Raw genomic sequence first — 22,930 nt, 5'->3', positions numbered from 1 at the left:
TTGGTTATTCATCTACTTTAACATGTGCAAAAAGCCTAAACTTTTTTGCTATTTGACAGTGGGAATACAGTAACTAAAGAAATGTTGGCATTGCTGCTCTAGTAGTGGCAAGTAAACGCCCCAGGCTGCAGTTATACTGTCAGATCAGCTCTGAGAATTCTGCGATACTAGGATTATGAGGGGATGGGGGGCTTGTTTGTATAACTTTGAAGCATATCCCCATTTGTTTTTCTAATTTTTCTGCAAAACCTGTTTTCTAATGTATTAGCTGCACTAGGAATTTATTAAAGTTGAAGCAGCTAAAAGACATGGACTGCTTTCAGCTCGGCGCATCCATCCTTAACATAGCCTGCTATAGTCTCTTTTGACACCCTTATGTCAAGTGACCTTGAGTTTTTGTGTCTGCAATGAAAGTTTTTTGAGCTTACATTTGGCGGGCAAGAGATCTGGGAGAATTCAAGAACATATGGATTATAGGAACAGACAATACAACCAGATTGGTTTGCATGGGTCGAAGGGACTTGGATGCAAAACTACAAAGATGGGAAAAGACAAGGGTAAAACTGGAGGGGACAGAAGTTTCATCCCTTGAGCCAGCACATGTGCATTCACATAAAACCTAGTTAGTTTGCACAGGTAGAGTGTTGTGTGGCTCGAGGCTCCGGAACCAAGGTGATGAGGTGCACCCTTTGCCCTGGCACGGATCAGGCCCTCTTTCCTCCATCTCCCTTTCTGGGGAAGTGAAAGACAGAGGCGAAAACTCGGCATCAAGCTGGGATTCACTGGAACATGGCAAAGTGTGGAGAGGGCAAGGGCCGTCCCAGCCTCTTTAGCTGTCACTCTTGAGAGGGGACTGGTGGCAAGAAAGAGCAACACAGACAAACTTGCTGCTCTACTCCGGGGTGACTGAACGCTGAGGAAGAGTGACTTTCAAAGGTTGAGGCTGCAGCCTTCGCAGTTAATCAGACCCCATTGTTTGTGGCTTTTCTGCTGTCCACATCAAGGAGGCTGCCTGACAGCTTTGGAAAAGAGACACATGAATACACACACAAATTGAATTACCAGGATTGCTCGCGTTGGAACCTACTTCAAGAGCAGCATTACCCACACGTGTAAGCGCTTGCAGTTTGGGGACTGCAGTGTAATGCATATACTTTGTCCATTAAAAGCTACTTTTGTTTTACTTTGAAATCTCACTTTTCTCTCCTTCCTCCTCTTGTGTATTTATTGTCATACATTTGTAAGACTTGATTAGCAGTGCTGCTCTGGACCTGCGTATCTTATCACCTGTTCAACAACCCATGGGAGACCATAAAGGCTAAATACATTCAAGTAGAACCAAATATTTTTTCTTTAAAAATAACAGGATAACCATGTCAAACACAGCTTTTCGGTTTTCCTTTAGTGCAAGCAAGCAAATGTCTTTGGAAAGGGTGTTTTTGATCATATGCTTAGGAGAAAGGGTGGTTTTGACGATATGTTTAGGAGTGGGGAGATGGCCTTGCAAGGGGAAAGTTTACTGGATACTTGGAGGGAGCAGCTTCTATAAACTGTCCCCAGTTCTGCAGAGCCGCTCTTTTTGCACACATTGGCTGGTTTTTTTCTTCTTTTTTCTGAAGGCAGCCTGCAGAGCCGAGTTTGGCTGTGAGTAACGAAAGCCTGGCAGAGAGCAAGCCCAAGTCACCTGCCTGCTTTTGGAATGCCAAAAAGCACCACAAGGCTGGGGCAGAGGGGCTGGGGAACAGTTCAAAAGCTCGGACACCGGGCAAATGAAAACATTACCGCAGCTGAGGACCATTTCCTGGTATTTCACTGCTGGTTTTTAGCAAGCAGGGGTGGGAGGGGGGAAGGGTCTGGAAAATATTAAATTGGCCCCAGAGGGCATTTAAAAAAAAAACCTGGAATTTTGCAGACATTAACTGTCTGTTGCATGGCTATGTGTTTTTCTTGGAAATCCAGCACAGTTATGTAACGTGTTTGGGCTTTTAAAACTTTCCTTTCTTTTCAAGGTACCACCAGAGCTTTTGGCTAATGTTTTCATCGTTATGACAATGTAAGTTTTAAGTACGTGTTCTTACTTTTAATGAATAGCTAAGCTGATTTAAGAACAAACACAAAACCTGAACAATTCTCATTCAGATCTGCGTTTATGCAGAGGTTTGCCTTTCTCTTTCCACTGTGTGAGTCCCACTGTAAAGCAGCTTTTGACAAAAGACGATACTCTTAGCTTATTTACTTTCAGGGTGAGGCTTTATTTGGGGTGGGAGAGTTAAGGACATAACTATATGGGGAGCAGTTTAAATGGTTTAGCATAACCCCCTTTTCTTTCTAATCTTTCCAGGCACATATACTGGGATTATAAAACACATGTCTTTTCATTATGTTTCCCAGACATAGTGAAGTTGTTAAGTCTGCCACATCTGTCTGTCCTTTCTCGACCTCCCACATTTTTGGCTTGGGGTGAAAGAGCAATGTTTCCCCCATAATCGGATGGCAGAGCAGGAAAGGGGGTGTTCCTGCAGCTGAATAGCAGAGCACGATAAATGACATCTTTTCTGAAGGCTTTTAACACTGGCCCCTTTGGGGGAAAAACTCTTTTGGTTAGGTTTTATTTCGGGGGTATCAAAAGGAGAGGTTAATGGAAGTAGTGGATAAGAGAATGGCCAGAGTGTTTCTTTTTGACATGTGGAGTTTGTTCAGTTCTTTCTCCAAAACAATCCATGGGAATTAGTTTATTTGCATATGCTGGTCTCAGGTTGTGACCAAGGGTAGTTGTAGGTCTTGGATAAGTGGGTCATAGAGATTCAGTTCTTAGTTCTTGATGGGTATTACGTTCACACAGTTTTTTTCTAAACAAAGCTCAAAACAGTTTTTTTAAAAAGTACCTCAATAACGATGTTACTTACTAGAGAAACAGAAGAATTAGAGGGATTCTGACAATTTAAAGAGGCTATGCTTATCTTGGGGAACTTTCCATTTCTGGCTCTAATGTACAGGTCACCCATGTGTGTGTCAAGATGAGATTCAGGCTTATTTTATTCCACCTCCCTCATACTCATGCTGTATTCAGATGTGGAACCTGGTTAGGATAGCCAGGGTATCAGCCCCACCACGGCAGAGCTTTTTACTGCTATTGGCATAAAATGTTGCTGGTACCAGTGTAACATATTGTACCTTTTGTTGAGATAAATCCATGGGCCCTGATGGGAAGCACTCACGAGTGCTGAGGGAGCTGGCAGATGTCATCGCAAAGGCACTCTCAGTAATCTTTGCTCAATCATGACAGCTGGGAGAAGTGCCCAAAGAGTGGAGGAAAGAAAATGTCACTCCTACCTTCAAGACAGGCAAGAAGGAGGAACCAGGGAACTCCAAGTTGGTCAGCCTCACCTCGATCCCTGGGAAGGTGATGGAGCAGCTCATCCTGGAACCCATTTCCAGGCACACGAAGGACAAGAACCTCCTCAGGAGCAGGCAGCATGGCTTCACCAAGGGGAAGTCATGCTTGACCCACCTGGTTAACTTACACGATTAAATGGCAGGCCTGGTAGATGAGGGGAGAGCAGTGGCTGGTGTCTACCCAGCCTTCAGTAAGGCCTCTGGCACTGTCTCTCCTAAGAGCCTCGTGGCCCCTCAAGCTGTTGCCGTCGGGGCTGGGTGAGCAGACGGTGAGGTGGATCGAAAACTGGCTGAATGGCCGGGCCCCGAGGGTGGTGATCAGTAGGGCAGAGTCTGGTTGGAGGCTGGTAACCAGTGGTGCACCCCAGGGGTCAGTACTGGGTCCTGCCCTGTTCAACATCGTCACTAACGATCTGCACGGTGGGGCAGAGCGTACCCTCAGCGAGTTTGCCGATGACACAAAGTTGGGAGGAGCGGCTGATGGGCCAGAGGGACGTGCTGCCACCCAGCGCGAGCTTGACGAGGTGGAGAAATGGGCGACAGAAACCTCGGGAAGTTCGGCAAGGAGAAGCGCGAAGTCCCGCACCTGGTGAGGAACAACCCCCCACGCCAGTATGTGCTGGGGGCCACCCAGCTGGAAACCAGCTTGGCAGAAAAACACCAAGTTGGACATAAGCCAGTGCTGTGCACTTGTGGCAGAGAAGGCGACCGGTATCCTGGGCTGCCTTAGGCCAAGTAGTGCCAGCAGGAGACAATCCTTCCCCTCTGCTCAGCACTGGTGAGGCCACCCCTGGAGTACTGTGTCCACTTCCAGGCTCCCCAGTACAAGAGAGACATGGACATACTGGATTCAGTCCAGTGAAGGACCACAAAGATGATTAAGGGATTGGAGCATGTCTCCATTGAGGAAAGGCTGAGAGAGCTGGGACTGATCAGCCTGGAGAAGAGAAGGCTCAGGGGTGATATTATCAATGTCTGTAAATACCTGGAGGGAGGGTGTAAAGAAGATGGAGCCAGGCTCTTTCCAGTGGTGCCCAGCGACAGGACCAGAGGCCATGGGCACCAGCTGAAACACAGGAGGTTCCCTTTGAACATCAGGAAACACTTTTTTTACTGTGAGGGTGACCGAGCACTGGGACAGGTTGCTCAGAGAGGTGCTGGAATCTCCATCCCTGGCGATATTCAAAAGCTGTCTGGATGTGGCCCTGAGCAACTGATGCTAGGTGGCCCTGGTTGATCAAGGAGGTTGGACCAGATGACCTCCAGAGGTTCTTTCCAATCTCAACCACTCTGTGATTCTGTGAAAAGCTATGATTATTATACTGAGTCAGGAATTCACTCTGGAAATATTAAACCCGATAAACCTAATTTTCCCTCAACTCTGCATGCTCACGTTCCTTCTCAGGATAAAACAGCGTTTTGGAAAAATTATTAACAGCAGTGCTGCTCTTGCACAGTTATCAGACTCAGGGCTTGTGACTGACACCAGTGCATCACTGTCATTCCACTGGTGTCAGAAGGTCTAGGTACCACTCAGCATAGCTGAGGTACAATTTCACCTCCTCCAGAAGAGAGTACTTAGTTTCTTCAGTCTTTAGAACTGGACACTACCTCTAAACTCCTTACCGAAAATCAGTACTGTTTGTGCAGACTTTGAAAAATGTGAAGTGTTATAGAAGAGCACATTCCTTCTTATTTTTGCTTGGCTCTTAGATTGTGCCATTTAAAGCACTATGCATTAAATGCAATGTATTATTGCTCTCACAAAACACTGTTGATTGAGCTCTGTTCAAAACTGGCATAGATTGATCTATCCTATTTAATACTTGTTTTCTGTCAGCCCAAGCAGAATGAGCTGGCTGCCATTTTTCTTCTAAAAACATAGTTTTTGTTATGTCCAGATAATCTGAATAATAAGAAACAGCCCATTAACACATACTGCTAAGGCTAATGGGAGTCTTTTGGCAGTCATACACTGGAATAACAAAACTGTTCGGTACAGAGGGGAAGCTAAGTATTTGAAGAACAGAAGGCTGAGAATTGCACAACCCTGACAATATGTGCAAAATTTAGGAGCTGCTCCTGTTCCCACTGCAACAATGCTAAAAATTCCCTGAGCTTTTGAAAGAATTTTGAATAACTTCTGTGCAATCCATTTTTTCTCTGTAGATGTTCCAACACAGAAGCAGGGTCATGAAATGAATATAATTTTTGTATTGCTCAGTAAAAATAATGGCACCACAAGGAAAATGTTCCTCTTGCCTGACTAATCCCTCTCCCACCAAATAACTGGCTATAATTCCATTAATGACTTCAGACTGCTGCATTTCCTGGAGAGTTAATGGCGGACTTGATGCTAATACAGCTTTGCCTCGGGCTGTGGTCATTATTCTCTAGGAAGTGATCTATGTCTTAGCCACAGTTAGTCAATATTTCAAATCACTACACGTGTGCATTTTTTGTTACTTCTTTCCCCGCACGTCTTGGTCCTCCCCAAGCTCCCTCTGGTTTTGCTAGTGACACGGCTGAAACCCATCTTTTCTAACTGCTAACAATGGCGGAGGAAGTCGGAGGGGGACTGAATAGTTAAGGAAACTCTTTCTTCCAATCCTATTTACTTGAGTAATGATGGGTCATTAATGCTTGCCTGCCCCTCCTATAAATAAAACCACATTTACTACTTTCTTTAAAAAGACACCCCTTTCATGGCAGGTACTGCACTGGATCATGTTTGTGGTAATGAGTTCCCTGGACTACCAATTAATGGAAGTTGAGAGCATTTGACATGTCAAGGACAGGGTCACCACTTTGTGGAACCCACAGATAAAATTCCCTTCTAATTATGAACAAATAACCACTGAATATTTTTGCATACAGGTGCCAGAGTCAAGGACTAATCCAGAGGGGAACTTGGCATTTAAGCCCCCAAATGCTCATGGTTACCTCAGTTAAAGAAAGTTGTAAAAACATTGTGATCTCTTTTGCAAAGTTAGCTGATAAGCTGCCCAGCTGCATTTGAAGAATCTATATGCAAACGGAAGCGGTAGTACTAGTCAAGAAAGCTATAACCTTAGTTATCTACCAGCAGCATGACTCTGTCCCCTTCCAATTCTTGTTTCTATCTTGGTTTTGAGAAAAGCAGCACAAGCAGCAGAGCCATACAGAACGGTGGCTTGATTAGTTAAGCTTTGCAAACCTTTTCCCACATACCAAGTAGTATTTAGAAGGTGACAGTAATTAAAAGTAGGGTCAAAACACTAAAGCAATGGAAGTGATCATTCCAGTAAGGTAGAACAGTGAAAAATCTTTCAGAAGGGGCTGACATTTCCACATTTATACCCTTTCATTTCTGCAGAGGGATTTTAAACCTGTCAATCACCATTCCTATACTGTCAAAGTAACAACACTGACCTAAGTTCTCTCCTCTTCCTGCCTTTTATTTGTGGATCAGTCAACAAGGGCCAGATGAACTCCCCTGGGAGTGGATGAGCCAGCACAACTGCCAGTTGGAGAGGTTGCTTTTGACTAGCTCATAAAAGTCACCTTCACATACACATTCCCATATTATGACTTCAGTCAGTTTGGGATATTTCAAATACAGCTCATTAGTCATGATTTGTGACTTCTCAAGGAAAAGCTTACATGACAATATCAGACCTTCACGTTATCTAAGAATAGTTCTTCCTGTACAGTGACCCTTTCTCCCTTAATCTATTCCTTATCCTGCAGAAATAACTCATTTGTGCATTCAGACTCTTTGAACACAAAGTTCAGGCAATGGAGGGCGGGGGAAGAAACACGGGAAGATTTACGCACTGAAAGTAAGCTGACAGCCCAGAAACGACCCCACGTAGGCTGCACAGTGTATACCTGAACTCCTTCGTGCACAAGATCCACTCATTTTATGAAGTAAAATGACTTAAAGTCACTTGAAGTCGAGTGCCTGGCATAATGGGGGCCAAGTGTAGAACATCCAAATGGTACAAATAAATAATAATAGTGTTAAAAACTATTTAATTAATTTTCTGTTTTAGCTGTATAAAGGACATATTGTTTTGACCTAAATCATAACATGCCAGATGTTATCACAACACCAATGTTCAGAAATTATTTCTCATCTCTTCTGTTCCTTGAGGAAAAACAAAACCAATCGACCCAATTCCTTCAAATCTATTTTAAGATGACTCTGCTAGAAAACAGAAATTCAAATATTTGGGAATTGGTCATGAAGTGTCTCTGCTGTTCAGTTACAGACATCTTTTACGGCATGACAGTCAAGTAAATGCGTCTTGAACTTCTCAGGACGCATCAGAGTCAGGGAAGCACTGCGTCCTTTTTCACAGAGGAGGAAACTTGGAAACCCAAGGAGAAGACAGCTGGAAGTTTTGGCCCACAGTCCCTTAGTTACGGTAGCAAGAGTCACCCAGCGCTACGCCCTTAGGTCCCAGTGGGAGCTACGGATACTCAGCGCTGTGGGTGAAGCAGCTGTGCTTTTCCAAAAGCTGGAGACGTAAGAATTAAAATGTGTAAAAAGTACAGCGCTTTTCTGCAAACTTAAATGGCACGGGGTAGCAAAAGCCTTTGGCAAAGGGGGAAACGGAGCCCCTGCCTCTGAGCTTGCGGGGCCGTGCTCCCATCACTCGGGTGTCCTCCTGCCCCTCAGCAGTACGCATCCCTTCGCAGGCAGGGAAAATAAGGTCTGTTAAAAGCTAAAGGGAATTAATTGAGGCACGCAGGCAGATTACACAAAGAAGGGGGAAAAGCCTGTGGGTTCTCCCCTTCGGAAACCCGTTTCCAAAGTCGCCCGTGGTGCCGACTTCCGATGCCCCTTGTTCTCCCTCCGGTGACCTGGGCACTACCAGCTCCCTTCAGCCCCAGACCGCTCGCTGGGGAGCTGGCTTCTCCCGCACAAAACCCGCGCACCCTCCGAAGCGGGCTGGGTGGGTTTTTTTTGCGAGTTACGACTTTTCGCTGTTATTGTATCCATACCGCTCGGTGATCCAAAAAACCCTCCCACCAGGGTAGGGAAGGCTAAGTTTCCCCAGCTGGAGACAAGAGCTTTCGGCACCGGCTCTCTGATTTGTCGTCCCGGCCCCGGAGGGGGCACGGTGTGGTCAGCTCGGCAGCCCGGTAACAAAAGGGGAAGCGCCGAGGGAAGGAGCCGGGAGAGCGGCCCACCCGCCCGGGGAAGCCCCGCCACCCGGCCGCGCCAGGGCGCCTCGGGGCCGATGTGAGGAGCGGGCCGAGGGCGAGAGAAGCCCCCGCGGGGGGCCGCGCTGGAGCCGAGGAGCGGCCGGCGGCGCCCCATGGGCGGCCGGGCCAGCCTGGCGTGCCGCGGGAGGGAGCCGCGGCCCCTGCCCCGCCGCCGCTCGCCGCCGGGAGAAGGCGAGACCATGATTCAGGTACGCGGGACGCGCTCCCGGGCCCCCGGCGCGGAGGAGGGCGGCGGGGCGGGTTTGGGGCGCTGCCGCGGGGCCGCCGCCGACCACCGACCACCCCCGCCGGGCTCGGCGCCGCCGCCGAAGAGGCGGGCCGCGGGGAGGCGCCTGCGCCCGCCGCCGGGAGCCGGGAGCCGGGAGCCGGGAGCCGAGCCCTGCCTGGGCCCGGCCGAGGGGCTCCGGCTCCGCAGAGCCCGGGGCGCCTGTCTCCGCCGGCGACCCGGCGCCTGTCTCCGTTTAACTCCCGCCGCGGGCTCCGCTGGGGGCCCGGGGCTCCGCTGGGGCCCGTTTCGCTTTTTTTTTAATTTATTCTTTCTCCCGGCTCGGTGGCGGCGGGGAGCCGGCGGGGCAAGGTCGGCAGCGCCGCTGCGGCTGGGCGGGAGGGAGCGAGTGTCTGCGGGAGATGGTGCCCGTTCCCCCTGGAACGGGAGCCTTTAAATCGCTTTTTGGGGGGGCAGTTAGGGAAAAAACGGGTGGCCAAAAACGGAGGGGAAGGGCCGGTCGTCCTGAAGTACGCGTAGCAACTTTTCACGAGGGTTGGAGCCGGTGGAAGGAGTTGCGGGTGTTCCGGCCCGTTTGCTCTCGGCTGCCTTTGGCTGCGGACGGAGGCGGAGGAGCTGCCCCGAGAGCGGCCGCTGGGCGCAGGTGCCGGCGGGCAGCACCGCAGCCTCCCCGGAGCCTTGGCCGAGGGGCTCCGCGACTCATTCCAGGGGCTCATTCAGGCGTCCCTGTTTCTGGTTTGCTAAGCAGACCTCGGGAGCTTTGAAGTTTCTTGCGCTTCCTTCTGGGTTACCTCCGAAAGCTTCGTTCAGCGACGGATTTAAATTAATTTTAAGCATGTGTTTAAATGGTTTTGCGGACCGGGGTTCCGCACGCTATGGCAGCCTCCCTCGGCTCTCGCGTGCTTAAGCGAGCAACCTCTTTCATTTCAAACCCCTTCTGAAAACATACCATTTATGGTGAAACCTTTTAGGATTAGTTTCCCCAGAAAGTCATGAATAATATACCACACAAGTGTTAAACTGTGGAGATATGCACTGACCAATCTTCACTGAAAGCTCCCTTTGACCATCTCATGTGCACTCTATCTGTGAAACCATCTCCATCGCTCTTGTGTCTAACGTCTCAAGCCAAGCAGCTTCAAATAACCGTTTTATTATAAAAAGCTGCCAAGGAGATATCGGAGTCTATGTTTTCCTGCCAGAATTGCTTTCCTCTGAGGTGTAAGATGGCCAGTGTTCAGTTGTGGACAAGTGACTCATTTAAAGGGCTGAATTTTTTGCCTTCTCCCGGAATTAGAAGAAGGAGCTTTTTTCCATTTGACAGCATATACAATGATCTCCAGTCATCTCTTGCCAAAGAAACATTAGCCTGTGACCTTAGGCACAATATTAAACCTGAAAATCATAATGTTACAGTGGAAAGAGAAATTACTGTAACAAACTTTTTTTTCCCCAGGGATTAATAAATATCAATTTTCTAGTAACTCTTAGCTCCAATTTTCGAATCTTAACGGAGCATGCTTTTCTAGAGGGAGGATTACTAACTGGTCATGGTGCAGTGACTCAGTTGGTACCAGGACTCCAGATTTGCTTTGAACATTAAGAAAATGTTCCATGCTATATGGCTTTGGGAGCAAAATCCATGCCTTGTTCTCTTTTTCATGCCAGCACTTACGTTACCAGGACTTAGGGATGGGTAACCCTATTGCTCAGAAGCAGTGTCACGCTGCTGCAATACCTGTTTACCATGACAGTTTTGCCCCACTACACTCCGGTTCTTGCTTTTCTTTGTGGCTGCCTGGGGCTGCTAATTTCGAGTCTGCTGCTCAGAGGGCTCTCCAGCTAATTAATATCGCTTTGGAGTAACACCTTTTAAGCTAGATTTTACTTCCAAGTTTGTTCTTGATTCTTCCTTTCCTTGTTAAGATATCCTGAAGGGTCAGGTGCTCCTGGGTTCAATGCTCAGGTTCAAGAGAACAAGCTGAATGATGTTAAACTCCTCTTTCTGTGACACTTAAAAAGACAGGGAGAGGGTAACACCAAGCAACAAGGTAGAGAAATCTGGTAGTTTCCTTAGTACCAGTCCGTAGGGATATAGCAGGGACTGCTGGGGCCAAGCAGAGCTTCGCCACCCTCATACCAAGTTCCATGGAATGGACAGTCTGCGTTCTTCTCTTATTATATATTAGTACAAATCAAGAGTTTCTTTCCTGAAATGAATTGCATTTCATCAGTTTTAAGTTAGTATGAGTGATAGGGGAAGCTGGGCCAGTAATTCTCAAAATATTGGTTATAAAATGAGTTCAAATGATGGAGTAGTCTACAAAGCTGGCATAGGCTCCAATTTATGCTGCTGTTATGGAACAGAAAACATGTGGGCAGGATGTATTAACATCAGTGGCTTTATTTTACATCTGGAACATGAAAAAGGAGACAACAAGCAACAGCTTAAAGTATGAGCTTTCTATATTGTTGAATTTCTATTGATCTTCCTCTTCCAGCAGGAAGATATATAATTATACAATAGGCCATCTGAATTTCTACCACTGGGTGGTTGAAATAATTGTAATATTAGACGTTCTGCCTCAGAATAGGCCAAAAGGTCTTAACACAAAGTTGAGGGGAAAATAGCATACGTTTGACTCCAGGAAGGTGTTTTAAAGAGTGAGGGGTTTTCTTTGTTTTGTATTTTGAAGGGAGTGTGTAGATTTTTCTAGTATGATTACACTAGACAAGTGTTTTCCTCTTGGAATCAATAGAATTAAACTAAGTTAAAATTGGCACTAATGCCACAGGTATGCAATTCTGTTTTCTAGTTAGGCCTCATCCTCGGGTAGTTTGTCAGCTTTCTGTGAGGGGCTGCTGTGACAGTGACTATTGAATTCCCTGTTCAGTCTGGACTGGAGCCAGGACTGAATGCAAGCACCAGCCCTGGCTCATGTTCTGTAGGCAATCCTTCCTGAGCAGATCCCAGTGTTATCTGAAGACTGATTGTCTTCATCTTTACTTTTTAACCACGTCTTTAAATTTCTTTTTCTTTGTGTATAATACTGTCATAAGAGAGGTCAGACTCCCTGAACAATCTTTAGTGAGCTCAGACTTCTTAGAGGAGCAATTCTTGGGATTTTTTTTTTTCCCTTGGAAGTTGAGTGTGGGAGATAGGAACTTCTTTGCATATAGTTTCTGATGATTTCAGGGACTGGTGTTTTTTACAGCTCATAACATTTTATGATTAAAAACACCTGTGTTTTGCATTGCCAATATTCTCTTGAAAAAGAAAAAAAGTATATCAGTCCTGCTCTCTCATATCAGCAGCAAAAAACCAATAGTGAAAACTGAAGTGCAAAGTAAAGTAAATAAAGTAACTTTTTCGGAGTAGCTCAGCAAATACATAAAAGACTTCAGGCTTCCTGATCCACAGTGCAATGCTTTTCCACTGAAGCATATTACTTTTTAAGTAATGAGTTGTCACTTGTGCAAAGCAAGGAAAAAGGACAGTCCAAATGGATCTCCCTACTCTCTTCTCTGTACGGCAGGACTCCATATTCTATCTTGGTATGGCTGACTCTGCGTGAAAGTGTGCAAACGTGAGGATGCTACTCTACACCAGAGAGTAGTCACCAATATTACACAGTCCATAATCTCCCTGCGGGAATATTCTGGCTGCTGCTACTGAAGACTTATTTGTACAGATGGAAAGAATAGGAAGAAAAGTAGTTCTTCCAGGAAGAAAGATTTTAAAGGGTTTTTGGATTCAATACTAAGCAAATAGCAGAATTGGCCCCAAACGCCCACAAGCTCAGAAGTCTTTAGCATCGTTTCCTTGTATTGTGTTATGCAACAGAAAAGTCAGGATAAAACAACAAGAATCCTTAAGAATAATTTTTTTTTTTTTGGCCAGTGCTAGGTCCTCTGTGCAGATTGCAGGCCAGGGTGATGACAACTGTAGAAGACCCAGCCAGTGGGGGCATTATTAGTCAAATCCTATTCAGGAAGCTGATGAATCTTGTGGGCCAATCACCCTTTTGTTAAAAAATGTGTTCTTTCCTCCAGAATGTATTCATTAGATGAAAGTGGCATCATTTTTATTATCGTATGTAGATGGAAAATCCCTTAGACTATGTCTCTTGTTCCCACTCCATTTTTATTATTTAACCAGTCAGGTTAATTCATGTAATGGTGTCCCTGTCGTTAACATTATTTAGTATGTGAGAATCTTGGGGAAAGTGGAAGCTAGCCTAATACAGGCTACGTAACAGTACACAACTGGAGTTCTTTTCAGGGTCTTCAGCACAATGTCTGGTTCCTTAAGTGCAAGTTGTCTATCATATTTTTAATGACCAAGGAGGGGAAAAAGCTTTTCAAAAACCTCAAGCAATTTTAGCTGCTCTATCAGTTAGGTTTCCAAGCGTTCTCAGACAGGTGAAGTACACTGAAACATAATGGCTGTTACTGGAAAGAATTACATCTTCACTTCAGTATCCTGCCTTGTGTCTGACAGCTGTGATACGTCCTGTGGAAAATGGGCTGGATAGTTTTCAGTCATTTTAATCCCGTTTTATGGTGGTTTCCAGCAAGAGGGAAGTAAAGATTCTTTTGAAAAAAATAAATGCACGTTCAAAACTTAACAAAAATAATTTCTTAGAGGAACTGATAAGCAAAGAAGGATTTAAAACACTTTTTCCTTCCAGAAGCATATTTAGTGAATAGTAGGAAAGAGAAAGTTCCCCAAATGGCTCAGTTACTGCCCTCAAGTGACATCCCGTAAGATGAACAACTTTCCCATGAAGCTGACAATAGAAAACAAATTTTTTTTTAGAGTTTGTGGGTTACTTTGAGCATTGCTGTTGCTTTATAATTTCAGAATTGTTTCTTCCCACAGACTATGAATGTGAAATTGTATTATTCTAAAAGAAAATTCGTTGTTGGTTCTGTTTTTTTTAAATCCAAATGGGGAAGTTTCCTGGATCATGGACAGTCTTTGGTTATCCAGAAAACTGATAGAATAGAAGTCTCAGAAAACAGTGAGGGAGAAATGAATGTGTTGAACACAAGTAGGTAAAATCTGCTTCAAATCTAGCTGGTTAAAAGCAAGGAGGTTAAATAGTTTCAGTCACCCCACCATTTGATAAAGCTGTTTTCTTTGTACAACTGGTTCAGATCACAGTTCCATCACTGATACACATTGTTTAATCATCCAAACCAATGAGTAAATGATCATAATTGTTATTCAAAACATGGAGTTCTTTTATGATATGTCGGATGAGAGTCATGCCCCTTTTCCCATTTCTCCTTCATTCCAGCTGGTCCTTCCTCCTCACCTCGGGGCTGATGCAGATCCCTGGCCCTCCAAGAGCAGAGAGCTCCTGCTGGTTTTAATAAATGCTTGAGTAGCACTGGTGCCTGAGCACTCCTGGCCTCTCTCATGAAAAAGTAAAGCGTTAGCAGCATTTCCCCTCCTCCTCAGCTCTGCTCTACTCATGTAAGAGGTTGAGGAATCGTCATGAGTCTGCTGTGGTTGGATGTGTACTTAGCTCCAGCAGCAGGGTTCTTCGTTCAACAAAGCACTTGAACATTAAGCAATTTGTTAAGCCTGTTCCCATACAATAAAATACTTACAGGCTTGTGTGATCTTGACATCTCTAGAAATTGAAAATGAATTTTAAAAGTGACTTAAGCTATTTTACTGAATTAAAGTTTAGGAATGTTTGATCCCCTAGTGACCCATGTATGGTGCTGGATGTGATAAATATCCCCCTCCTCCCCAAACGTAACAACACTTACCATTACTCCCTCTTATATTTTCCTCCAAAGAGATAACTACTTGATACTTCCTTTTGCTTTGTTGCATCTTCTCAGATACCCATACAAAACCAGCTTTCTCGCCCGCTGCCCTCCTTTTTCCCCTGATGTGGGAAAATATACATGGATCACATGATGCTTGGGCGTGAAACTGTATCCGCGATCTGTCCCGGTACAGATTTTCACTTGTTTAACCCTGATATTTCATACTTTAACATGCTTAGTTGTTTATGTGTAATACAGGCCCTGGTCTAAGTATTGGCAGTTGCTGAATTGGGCTCTGGTTTTATGGCTCTTACAGCAACAAAACTTTCCGTGCCGAACCCAGCTCTTTGTCGATCTCTGAACAGCATTATAAGAGACTACTGGTGCAACATAAAACACATAAATAAGGCTTAAGAATCCTGGTTCAGTGTCATGCAGAGCTGATAATGACTGCTCAAAAACTCCAGGCAAGTGAAGATACCTCTTATCCAGGAAATAATTTATGCAGGATATAGTGCCCTGGCAGTTAAGATACAAGCTCCCTGCAGAAAATTAAACTTAGATTTCAGGGAGCTTTTTCATCTTTAGCATGGGTGATAGTTAACAATATTCTTCATGTTAACTTTCCTATATATGGGCTGGGCTGGGGAGGGGTACATGGGAAGGACCAAGGGAGGAAAAGGAGATTTAAGTTAGAAGCCAGCTAACAGCTTGCAAGAAACTCTGTAAGCTCGTGTGCTGTACTCCTGCTTTATTTATGTGAATTCCCACTATCTAGGTCTGACCATTAGGAAGGAGGCTATGGTATGTAGTTTATGACAAGACTGAGTCTCGGCGGCTGGATGTTACAGCTCCCTTCGTGTTGTGAATTCATTTTATGTGACCTGCCACTTTCTGTAATTGATGACTTCTGGGAAAAACCTTTCCCCTCCACATGGCCAAAAACCCCCAAATGTGAAGTGGCCTTCTCTTAAAAACAGATGAAGAGAAGACAGCAGTGCACTAACTTTTTGTTTCCTTCCTCCTTCCAGCCTGCTCTGTTTATAATACATAAAGAGCCAAAATAAGCGGGATTAGATTTTCCAGCTAAACACGATTTTGCCATGCTAACTCAAGTAAACACAGTGGGAATGTAAAAAGTAAGCATGTGCCCAGTGCTGAGTGTGTGCTGGGTGTTTCTCAGTGTGTGTGAGGGGTTGAGATTATTTTTGTCTTAGTTTGTGCCCTCTGTAGTTCCTTGCAAGATGGCGGGGAGAGGAGTTTGACTCCGCTTTGTGACAACTGAAGGCATTACGAGATGCTGTTTGGCAGCTGATCCATTTAGGACTTGAATAATGTTTTTGTCCTTAGAAAAAAAGCATTAAAATAGCCCAGGATTTCTTGCATTTGTTGTCTAGCGTTCTACACAGTCTTTGCCTTACTATTTCACCAATTGCTGAGTCAGAAATTATTATTCTGCTTAACTTGTAGCTCATTTTTCTTGGAGAATTACTATGGAGTGAGTTTATGATACCCTGTTTTCTTGTTCAATGACCTGCCAGTTGTAAGATCAAATGGGAAAGGAAGTTTGACATAGAAGGCAGCACAGCACAAATTGTATCACCATAGAAGGACAGCAAGAATAAGTATGAGAATCGCCCGAAATGTACATGTACACCTTTATGCTTTATGTCTGAAACAATTACTGTAATTAAAAATTCTGTTTGAAATCTGTTGGGCTGATCATTGAGAATACCTCTACCTTCAAAATTAGTAGCATATCCAAAATAAAACTTGTATGTAAAGTCCTAGAGGTTCTTTTTCAAATGAAGCAAACAACAACCTCAGATGTCACTTGTAAAAAGTATGGGAATTTTTAAGTTATCATTTTGATTGCAATTTTGCAGATTTGCCATTGCCTCTGTCACAACACAGCACTTTTTCATCTTGGCTGTAATGAAATAAATGGAATGGTAAAAAGACACTTAAGCAAAAAAACTTGGTAGCACAGCCTGTAAGGGATCTTTTTAGTTCAGTTTATCTGTGCTTTAACCATCCGTCAATACTGCTTTCTACAATAATGGGTTCCTGGCTATTTTTTTAATTATGATAAGGTCTTTGCAATTAAAGCCAAATACCACTGCCTTGTGGATCTTCCCTTTTGGATTAAGGGCATAAATAGCTGTTTCAGCTATCACAAATAACATAGATGTGAAATGTTTTAGAGAGTCAACTGCCAGTATTGTTTATCAGAGCTGTCCCACGTCTGGGGAGAAAAAATTGAATGAAGCCACAGCTAGCTGAAGTGAATAGGCACTCTCATTCATTCCTGGCCTGTTTCATTTTATAACAGACACATAAAACTAAAGGAATAAGTCTTTAGGGTGATAGGGTAAAGTGAATTTTGTCTCAAAGCCTTTGAGATTCCTACTTATTATCAGCCATCTGGTACATTTTCTTGTAAGGACTGTTATCGAACCTCCAAAGCTCACTACGGCAAGGACGACCACTTCAAATCATGATGGTCAGGAGGTGGTTCAGTCTGGTATTTCTGAATTGGCTTTTGAAAATAGAGTTCATTCCCAAATCCCGTGTGATGACCAGCTTTGAGCATGCCTTGCTCCCTGACAATGCTGCTGTTAATCCACAGATTTGTCATCCTGCTGTACTTGGTTTGTAGATCTTCCCGCTGGCCCTGGTCCAGCTGGTCATGGAAGTTGCTCCCTCTGCGGAAGGGCCAACCCCTATTCCATCCCAGTCTTTTCTGGCTTCCAACCTCAACCACCTGGTAATACAAGGAGAGCTGATAATATAAGAGTCACCTTGAGGTGACTTACTGTTTTCTAGAACCTTTTGGACCCTGTGGGCTTTAAGAAAAGTTACCGATGTCCCAGATCCCCCTTAAGGTCACCAAAGCTAGGACTTCTCTCTCACTTCTTGGACACTTAAGTTATAATGATAATCCTAATTGCACCTTTACTCCCCGGGTATGAATATGTACAGTTTCTGTAGCAAGAGTTTAGGTTTTAAAGAAAATTAATGCATATATTTTTTACAAAACGCGGCACGTAATCTGCATGTGTACGTGTGAGAGTACATGTGTGAATGTATTCGCATGCCCACACTGGTTGTTATTGGTATCTCAAGTTACTTGCAAACCCCAGAATGTATGTGACCACATGGCTGAACTGGTGGTGTATTAATTTTAAGTAATGCGACATAAAGCAGTAAGTCATGATCATGATGGATCTAGGGCACACCACAGAGCTGTTCCTTTCCCGAGGTCATGATTTTTAACAGTTGAATTGTGCCTTTATACAGGCTGCCTTACACATGGTGTGAAGTCAGCCGTTTTTTCAGGAGCTGCGACACATCGCGCAAGATGGATCTTTTTTGGTTTCCGTCGAGATTTCAGGATGGAGGAACCAGGTTGGTTATGTTTTGACTAGAGGACTTGCAAGAGCTCTGTTGAACTGCTGCTTCTTGTTCTCAGACCCAGCTGGCCTTCCCCCTTCGTCCCTTCAGCCCCGAGAAGACTGCCATCCCCAAACCTGCCCCCTCCGACCTACCCCCAACGCATCTAACGCTGCGGGGCCTTCGCCTTCCATTACGCGGCTGGCAGGAAGGTGGAGCACAGCTGATGGAAAAAAAAAGCTGTTGCTTTTGCTTTTTTTTACTTTTTTACTGTTGACCAGTACTCGCCATACCGTTCGGCTGTGCCACCAGCGCGCCGGCCAGACGGCTGTATGTGACAACGTGTGGAGAGAATTGGGGTGGTTTGTGGAAATACTACATGTCCTTTCCTTTCTGTTAATTGATGGAGAGCTGCCAGTGATGAATCAGAGCTTGATGTCGTAAGCCACTTCTTATTTATCAAAACCAGTTGTAAGGGGGACAGAGGGTGAATGTGCTGTTCAGCATCTTGTTTCTGTTGCTCCCTGTACTCTGTCATCCAGCTACAGAACACTAACGAAGAGCCTACTCCTAATGCTTTTTTGTCAGTTGTCCAAGCAATCAGAGCCAACAAATGCTTTTTTAAAGTAATAGACTCTCAGAAACTAATGCAAGTTTGGGACTTGAAAGAGCAAAAGGTTTTCATTATGTTTTTAAAGCAAATGTCAAACATAAACTCTTTTTCATGTCCGTATAAGCCCAACGGGCATGGAATGCCTGCTTCCTGCCAAATCTGGTATTAACTATGGCTATCACTTAGAGGGAAATTAAAACCATTCGGGTCTTTGTCCTTGAAGGCTCCCCGTACGATTTATGAAGGCTCTCTGTAGATTTATTGCAATGTCAGTTCATGGGGTTTCCATCCATGAATTCAGTATGGCGCTTCAGCGATGGGCTGATCGTGTGGTGGTCTTGAATGCAGGGGTCCAAGGGCTTCATTTAAGCATCTGCACGGTGGCACCAGGACCTAGACATGTGCGTGTGTGCGCACACGTGCACGTGCGAGAGAGAAGGAAGGTTGATACAGAAGATGAGTGAGTTCAACCTGGGGATTTTGACCAGGATTTCATACAGCTGTAATTTTGGTGGGTGGTTAAACAAAGGGTTGTATTTTTAGCCTGTCTTTAAGGTTAAGGAGCAGTTTTTTCTCACCTTTGTGCTTGGGCAGGGGAAAGTGCTACTTTGCGCATGTGTGTTTTTGATGGGTGCTGTAAGAAGAACTATATTCACATGAAAATACTGATTGTGAGCGTAGCAGTTCACTCGGCTCTTCCAGCACTACGGCACCGGTGGCAGTGCGAACTTGAGGAGGGTTGAAGTCACGCAGAGGGACATCTGGTGCCCGAGCTGTTGCCCTGAGGTCCTGTGGTTGTAACTTGCCCAAGTAGGAGGATGCTGAGGTTCGCAGTTACTCTGACACCAAAGTGTGTCTTCTGTTAATGGCTTATGAGACATCTGACCCATAACTTTTCCCCAAGTCGGTCCTAACTTATTTCCCATTGACTTCTGGGTAGTTTTAGTTGCATTGAGTGTGTCCCCACCTGGGAAGAGAATCCGTTGGCTCAAACTGAGCAAAACTTGAAGGATTTTAGGGTTTGTGGGTTGTGGTGTTTTAAAACCAGCGATCTGAAAGCAAAAGCTGTGGTGTTCTTCACTGCGAAACTGTGTTGGAACAGTATGGGGATGGCTTTGCTTTCCTCAGCCCTCATTTGGAAAGAATTCCTATTTAGGAATGAGTTTACACATGTAGCATGAAGACTCTCAAGATATGAGGGTCTAGACAAAAGGAACACTGACAGAACCCTCAAAAAGAGTGATGAGGTAGCCTCTGCGTCACCAAACCATGGCACTTTGCTGTTATCCTCACAGAAAAAGGAGCATTTTTTTAACAAATCGGCTGGGATTAGGGAGTGCTCGGAACATCCATAGAAGGAGAAATGGAAGAATACTGTTTTGAAAGCAAAATGATGTTTTCCTTATTCATCTTATTTCCCCCTTGCAATCCATCTTGAACAGCAATTGATGCTAAATATTCATTAAAATGTAGAATTCATTGACCAGAACCAAGTACTTGGTTCCATTGTGGCTGGCCCCCATCTTGAGAGGCAGAGGCTCTTCTAGAAGGGCAGAAGCTGAGCTGTAGGCAGCTCTGCCTGAGATTCCGGCAATGCTCGCTGCTTCTTGGGGTTTGCAGCTCTGTTGAAGTTGTCAGCGTAACAGCATTGGAATGTCATTCAAAAACATAGCAAACCTGAGCTGGTTTCAGCAATATCGGAGGGCATTAGGTGGAAAAATGCATTACGTGGAACCCACCAGAGAGCAGTATTTTCAGTTTAAATTGTTTTACACTCCTTTTAATTCCAACTCAGATAAAGTTAGCTGCAAAGGACTGTCTCACAAGATTTAAAAATACAGTCTTAACTTTTGGCTGAAAAATGGTGAGAGTGAGAAAACAGGATGAGAATGATTAACCTTAGCACAGGATTTTGCACAAAATACTTTAAAGTAGTAGCGGTTATGAAATACAGGGTGGATTTACTGATTTCCTTATAAGTATTCATATTTTCTCTGTTGCTTCCCCATACTGTAGAAATTTTCATTAAGAAATTTATGTATTATAATTTGTCACAAAAAATAAAAGCAAGGAATAAATAAATAGCAAGAATCTTTGTGAATACTACAGCAGTTGCATTTCAGTGCTATCTTCAGTGTTTTGATCAATTATCACCTCACTTTTTAAAGCTAAAGATCTACTTAATTGAATTGCTGCCTTCAACACTTTGTATCTCGGATGTGACTGCAAACTAAAACATGGCTTATACCTGTCAAACACTGACAGGGCAAATATGAAAAGTGCGTTTTCAGTCTATGTTTACTGAGAAGAAAAATTTGAGTTGGGAGTTTGTGGTATGAAGCTGGGATCCCAACTTGAATAAGCATCAATTCACAGGGATTTGACACAGATGAATGGACTGCTGGCTGCTGGATTCTTGAAAATTCTTTGAACCTCTGTTTTTGGCTAACAGTGGGGGGAGAATCACATTTTGCCCTTCCTGTAATAAGTCAGAAAAAATTGCCACAAGGCATTCCTCCTCTAAGATCCTGTTGGCAGTTTGGGCCATTATACAGAAACTGGGAGCCAGGATTAGAGAGGAAACCTTGCCAAGAAATCCTAAAAATAGAAAGCTGAAAAATATTACTGGTGTCGCTGGAAGACTTACACTTCTAATTACTTTCATATTGTGGCCTTAAACTCTATGAAAATCAGAGTGCATTGAAAGCATTCTTCTGAAAATACCTGCAGATTTAAAAAAAATGTGCAAGCTGGACATTGAGCTGTCAATCATATTCTCCTAGATGCTAAGAAATCTGACTGCCCTCAGTATATAAGGTAAAATTTAGAAATCGTATTACATAGGTGGTTTCCCACCCCCACTCCACCCTTTATACTGTCCTTTTAGCTGAGGGGATAATTGGATTCTGGAATGCAGAGGAATTTATAGTTAAATCTCACTTGGTCCAAATATTAATACTGTTTCCTTATTTGAAGAGGGATAATTTTGCTGTAAGCTACATTTTAGAAAGAAAACACAAAAAATCATGCTGAAGAAATATTTACTATATAAATAATGCTAATACTTTTCAAAGGCTCTGCATTTTCGCCCTCCACATGACTTTTGCCTGCTCTGTGTAAGCTATTTTTCATGTATGCTCTTTCTTGCAGACTAAATATTGATCTAATAAGTGTAGGAGCTGCAGAAATGTTCAGGGTGTTCAGCAAGACACATAGTGACTATTCACTTCATCATGCTTCCATTGAAGATAAGTTCTTAATGGATATAAAAATCAAATTACTTAGGAAAGGAGGGCCAGTAAAGTGTTACTGCTTTGTTAATAAGGTGGGTTATTGGCTTTTTTCTGAGGTGTTTTTTCTTTTCTTTTCTGAAAACTCTAAATAAATGAAAACATTGTGATGGTTCAGAGATTCAGTATAGAGAAGAACAATTGAAAAATAATAGAGTCCTTATAGGGACTTGGTTTAGCCTCATATTGTGTCATTTTTCTGTGCTGTCTCAGTCCTTTGCATGAAAAAAGACGGAGGTTGACTATGCAGCAGTAGTGATTGTAGTTTTTGGTAGTGACAAAAAGGGATGTATCACTTAGTGGTGAAGGAAGATCTTTGCATTGAGCTCATATGCTTCCTTACATGTGTTCTAGATTTAGCTTAGCTATTTGTTTTCTAGAGTATATGTGGTCTATAATGTCTATAGTGAATATCAGATGTACAAATCAGAAACCTCAGCATCAACATGCAGCATCAGGATGTTGGGGTTTATATCTTACTCTTAAATGAAACTACAGGAGAGCCCTGTTCTGACTCTCTCAGAGTGTACACGTTGGCGTTGGGGATGCAGTGGATTAGAAATCCAAGTACCTTTTACATGGTGAGTTGCTGTTGTTGCTGCTGTTGTTGATAACAACAATAACAATAATTTTGAAACCCATCTATCCATTTCCTGGTCCCACCAGGTAAGAAATACTTTCTGTATGTGTGTGACATGTGGATTAAAATGATACTTGCAGCATCAGTTAATACTTCATCTGTCCACCTTGCTTGGCTGATAGCCTGCTCTCTTGGAGAGGCTTTTCAACTAATTTTCAAACCTCAGGTATTTAACTTAAGGAGTTGGGATGCCAACATCCAAAACCATGTTCCCCAAAAGTCCTGCTAAGAGTCTGCCTTGCTGCTGGAGAGGGCTGGATGCACCGAGTGCTCCCTTCACAGTTTGTGCAGTATGTCCAGTTTTAGCAGTGGCTAGATCAAATACATCTCTAAATCACTAATGGAATGACTCTGGGGTACAGTCTTTGCTT

At 44.0% G+C, this 22,930-nt stretch overlaps 1 protein-coding gene across 4 annotated transcripts in view; it reads left to right on the top strand.

Moving 5' to 3' along the window:
- The first annotated feature begins 8,483 nt into the window (after positions 1–8,483).
- The window catches only part of TNS3 (tensin 3), a 241,833-nt gene continuing 227,386 nt past the window's right edge, over positions 8,484–22,930 (top strand). For all 4 annotated transcript variants that reach the window (XM_075052342.1, XM_075052341.1, XM_075052340.1 and 1 more), the window contains exon 1: positions 8,484–8,798. In XM_075052342.1, the coding sequence (XP_074908443.1) occupies positions 8,703–8,798 (96 nt within the window). In that variant the 5' untranslated portion in view covers positions 8,484–8,702. The remainder of the gene's footprint in view (positions 8,799–22,930) is intronic.

The sequence above is a fragment of the Buteo buteo genome, chromosome 20 (assembly GCF_964188355.1).
Source record: "Buteo buteo chromosome 20, bButBut1.hap1.1, whole genome shotgun sequence".
NCBI classification, from domain to species: domain Eukaryota; kingdom Metazoa; phylum Chordata; class Aves; order Accipitriformes; family Accipitridae; genus Buteo; species Buteo buteo.
Note: the sequence above shows the minus strand (reverse complement) of the source record. Positions and strands in the feature narration are given on the sequence as shown.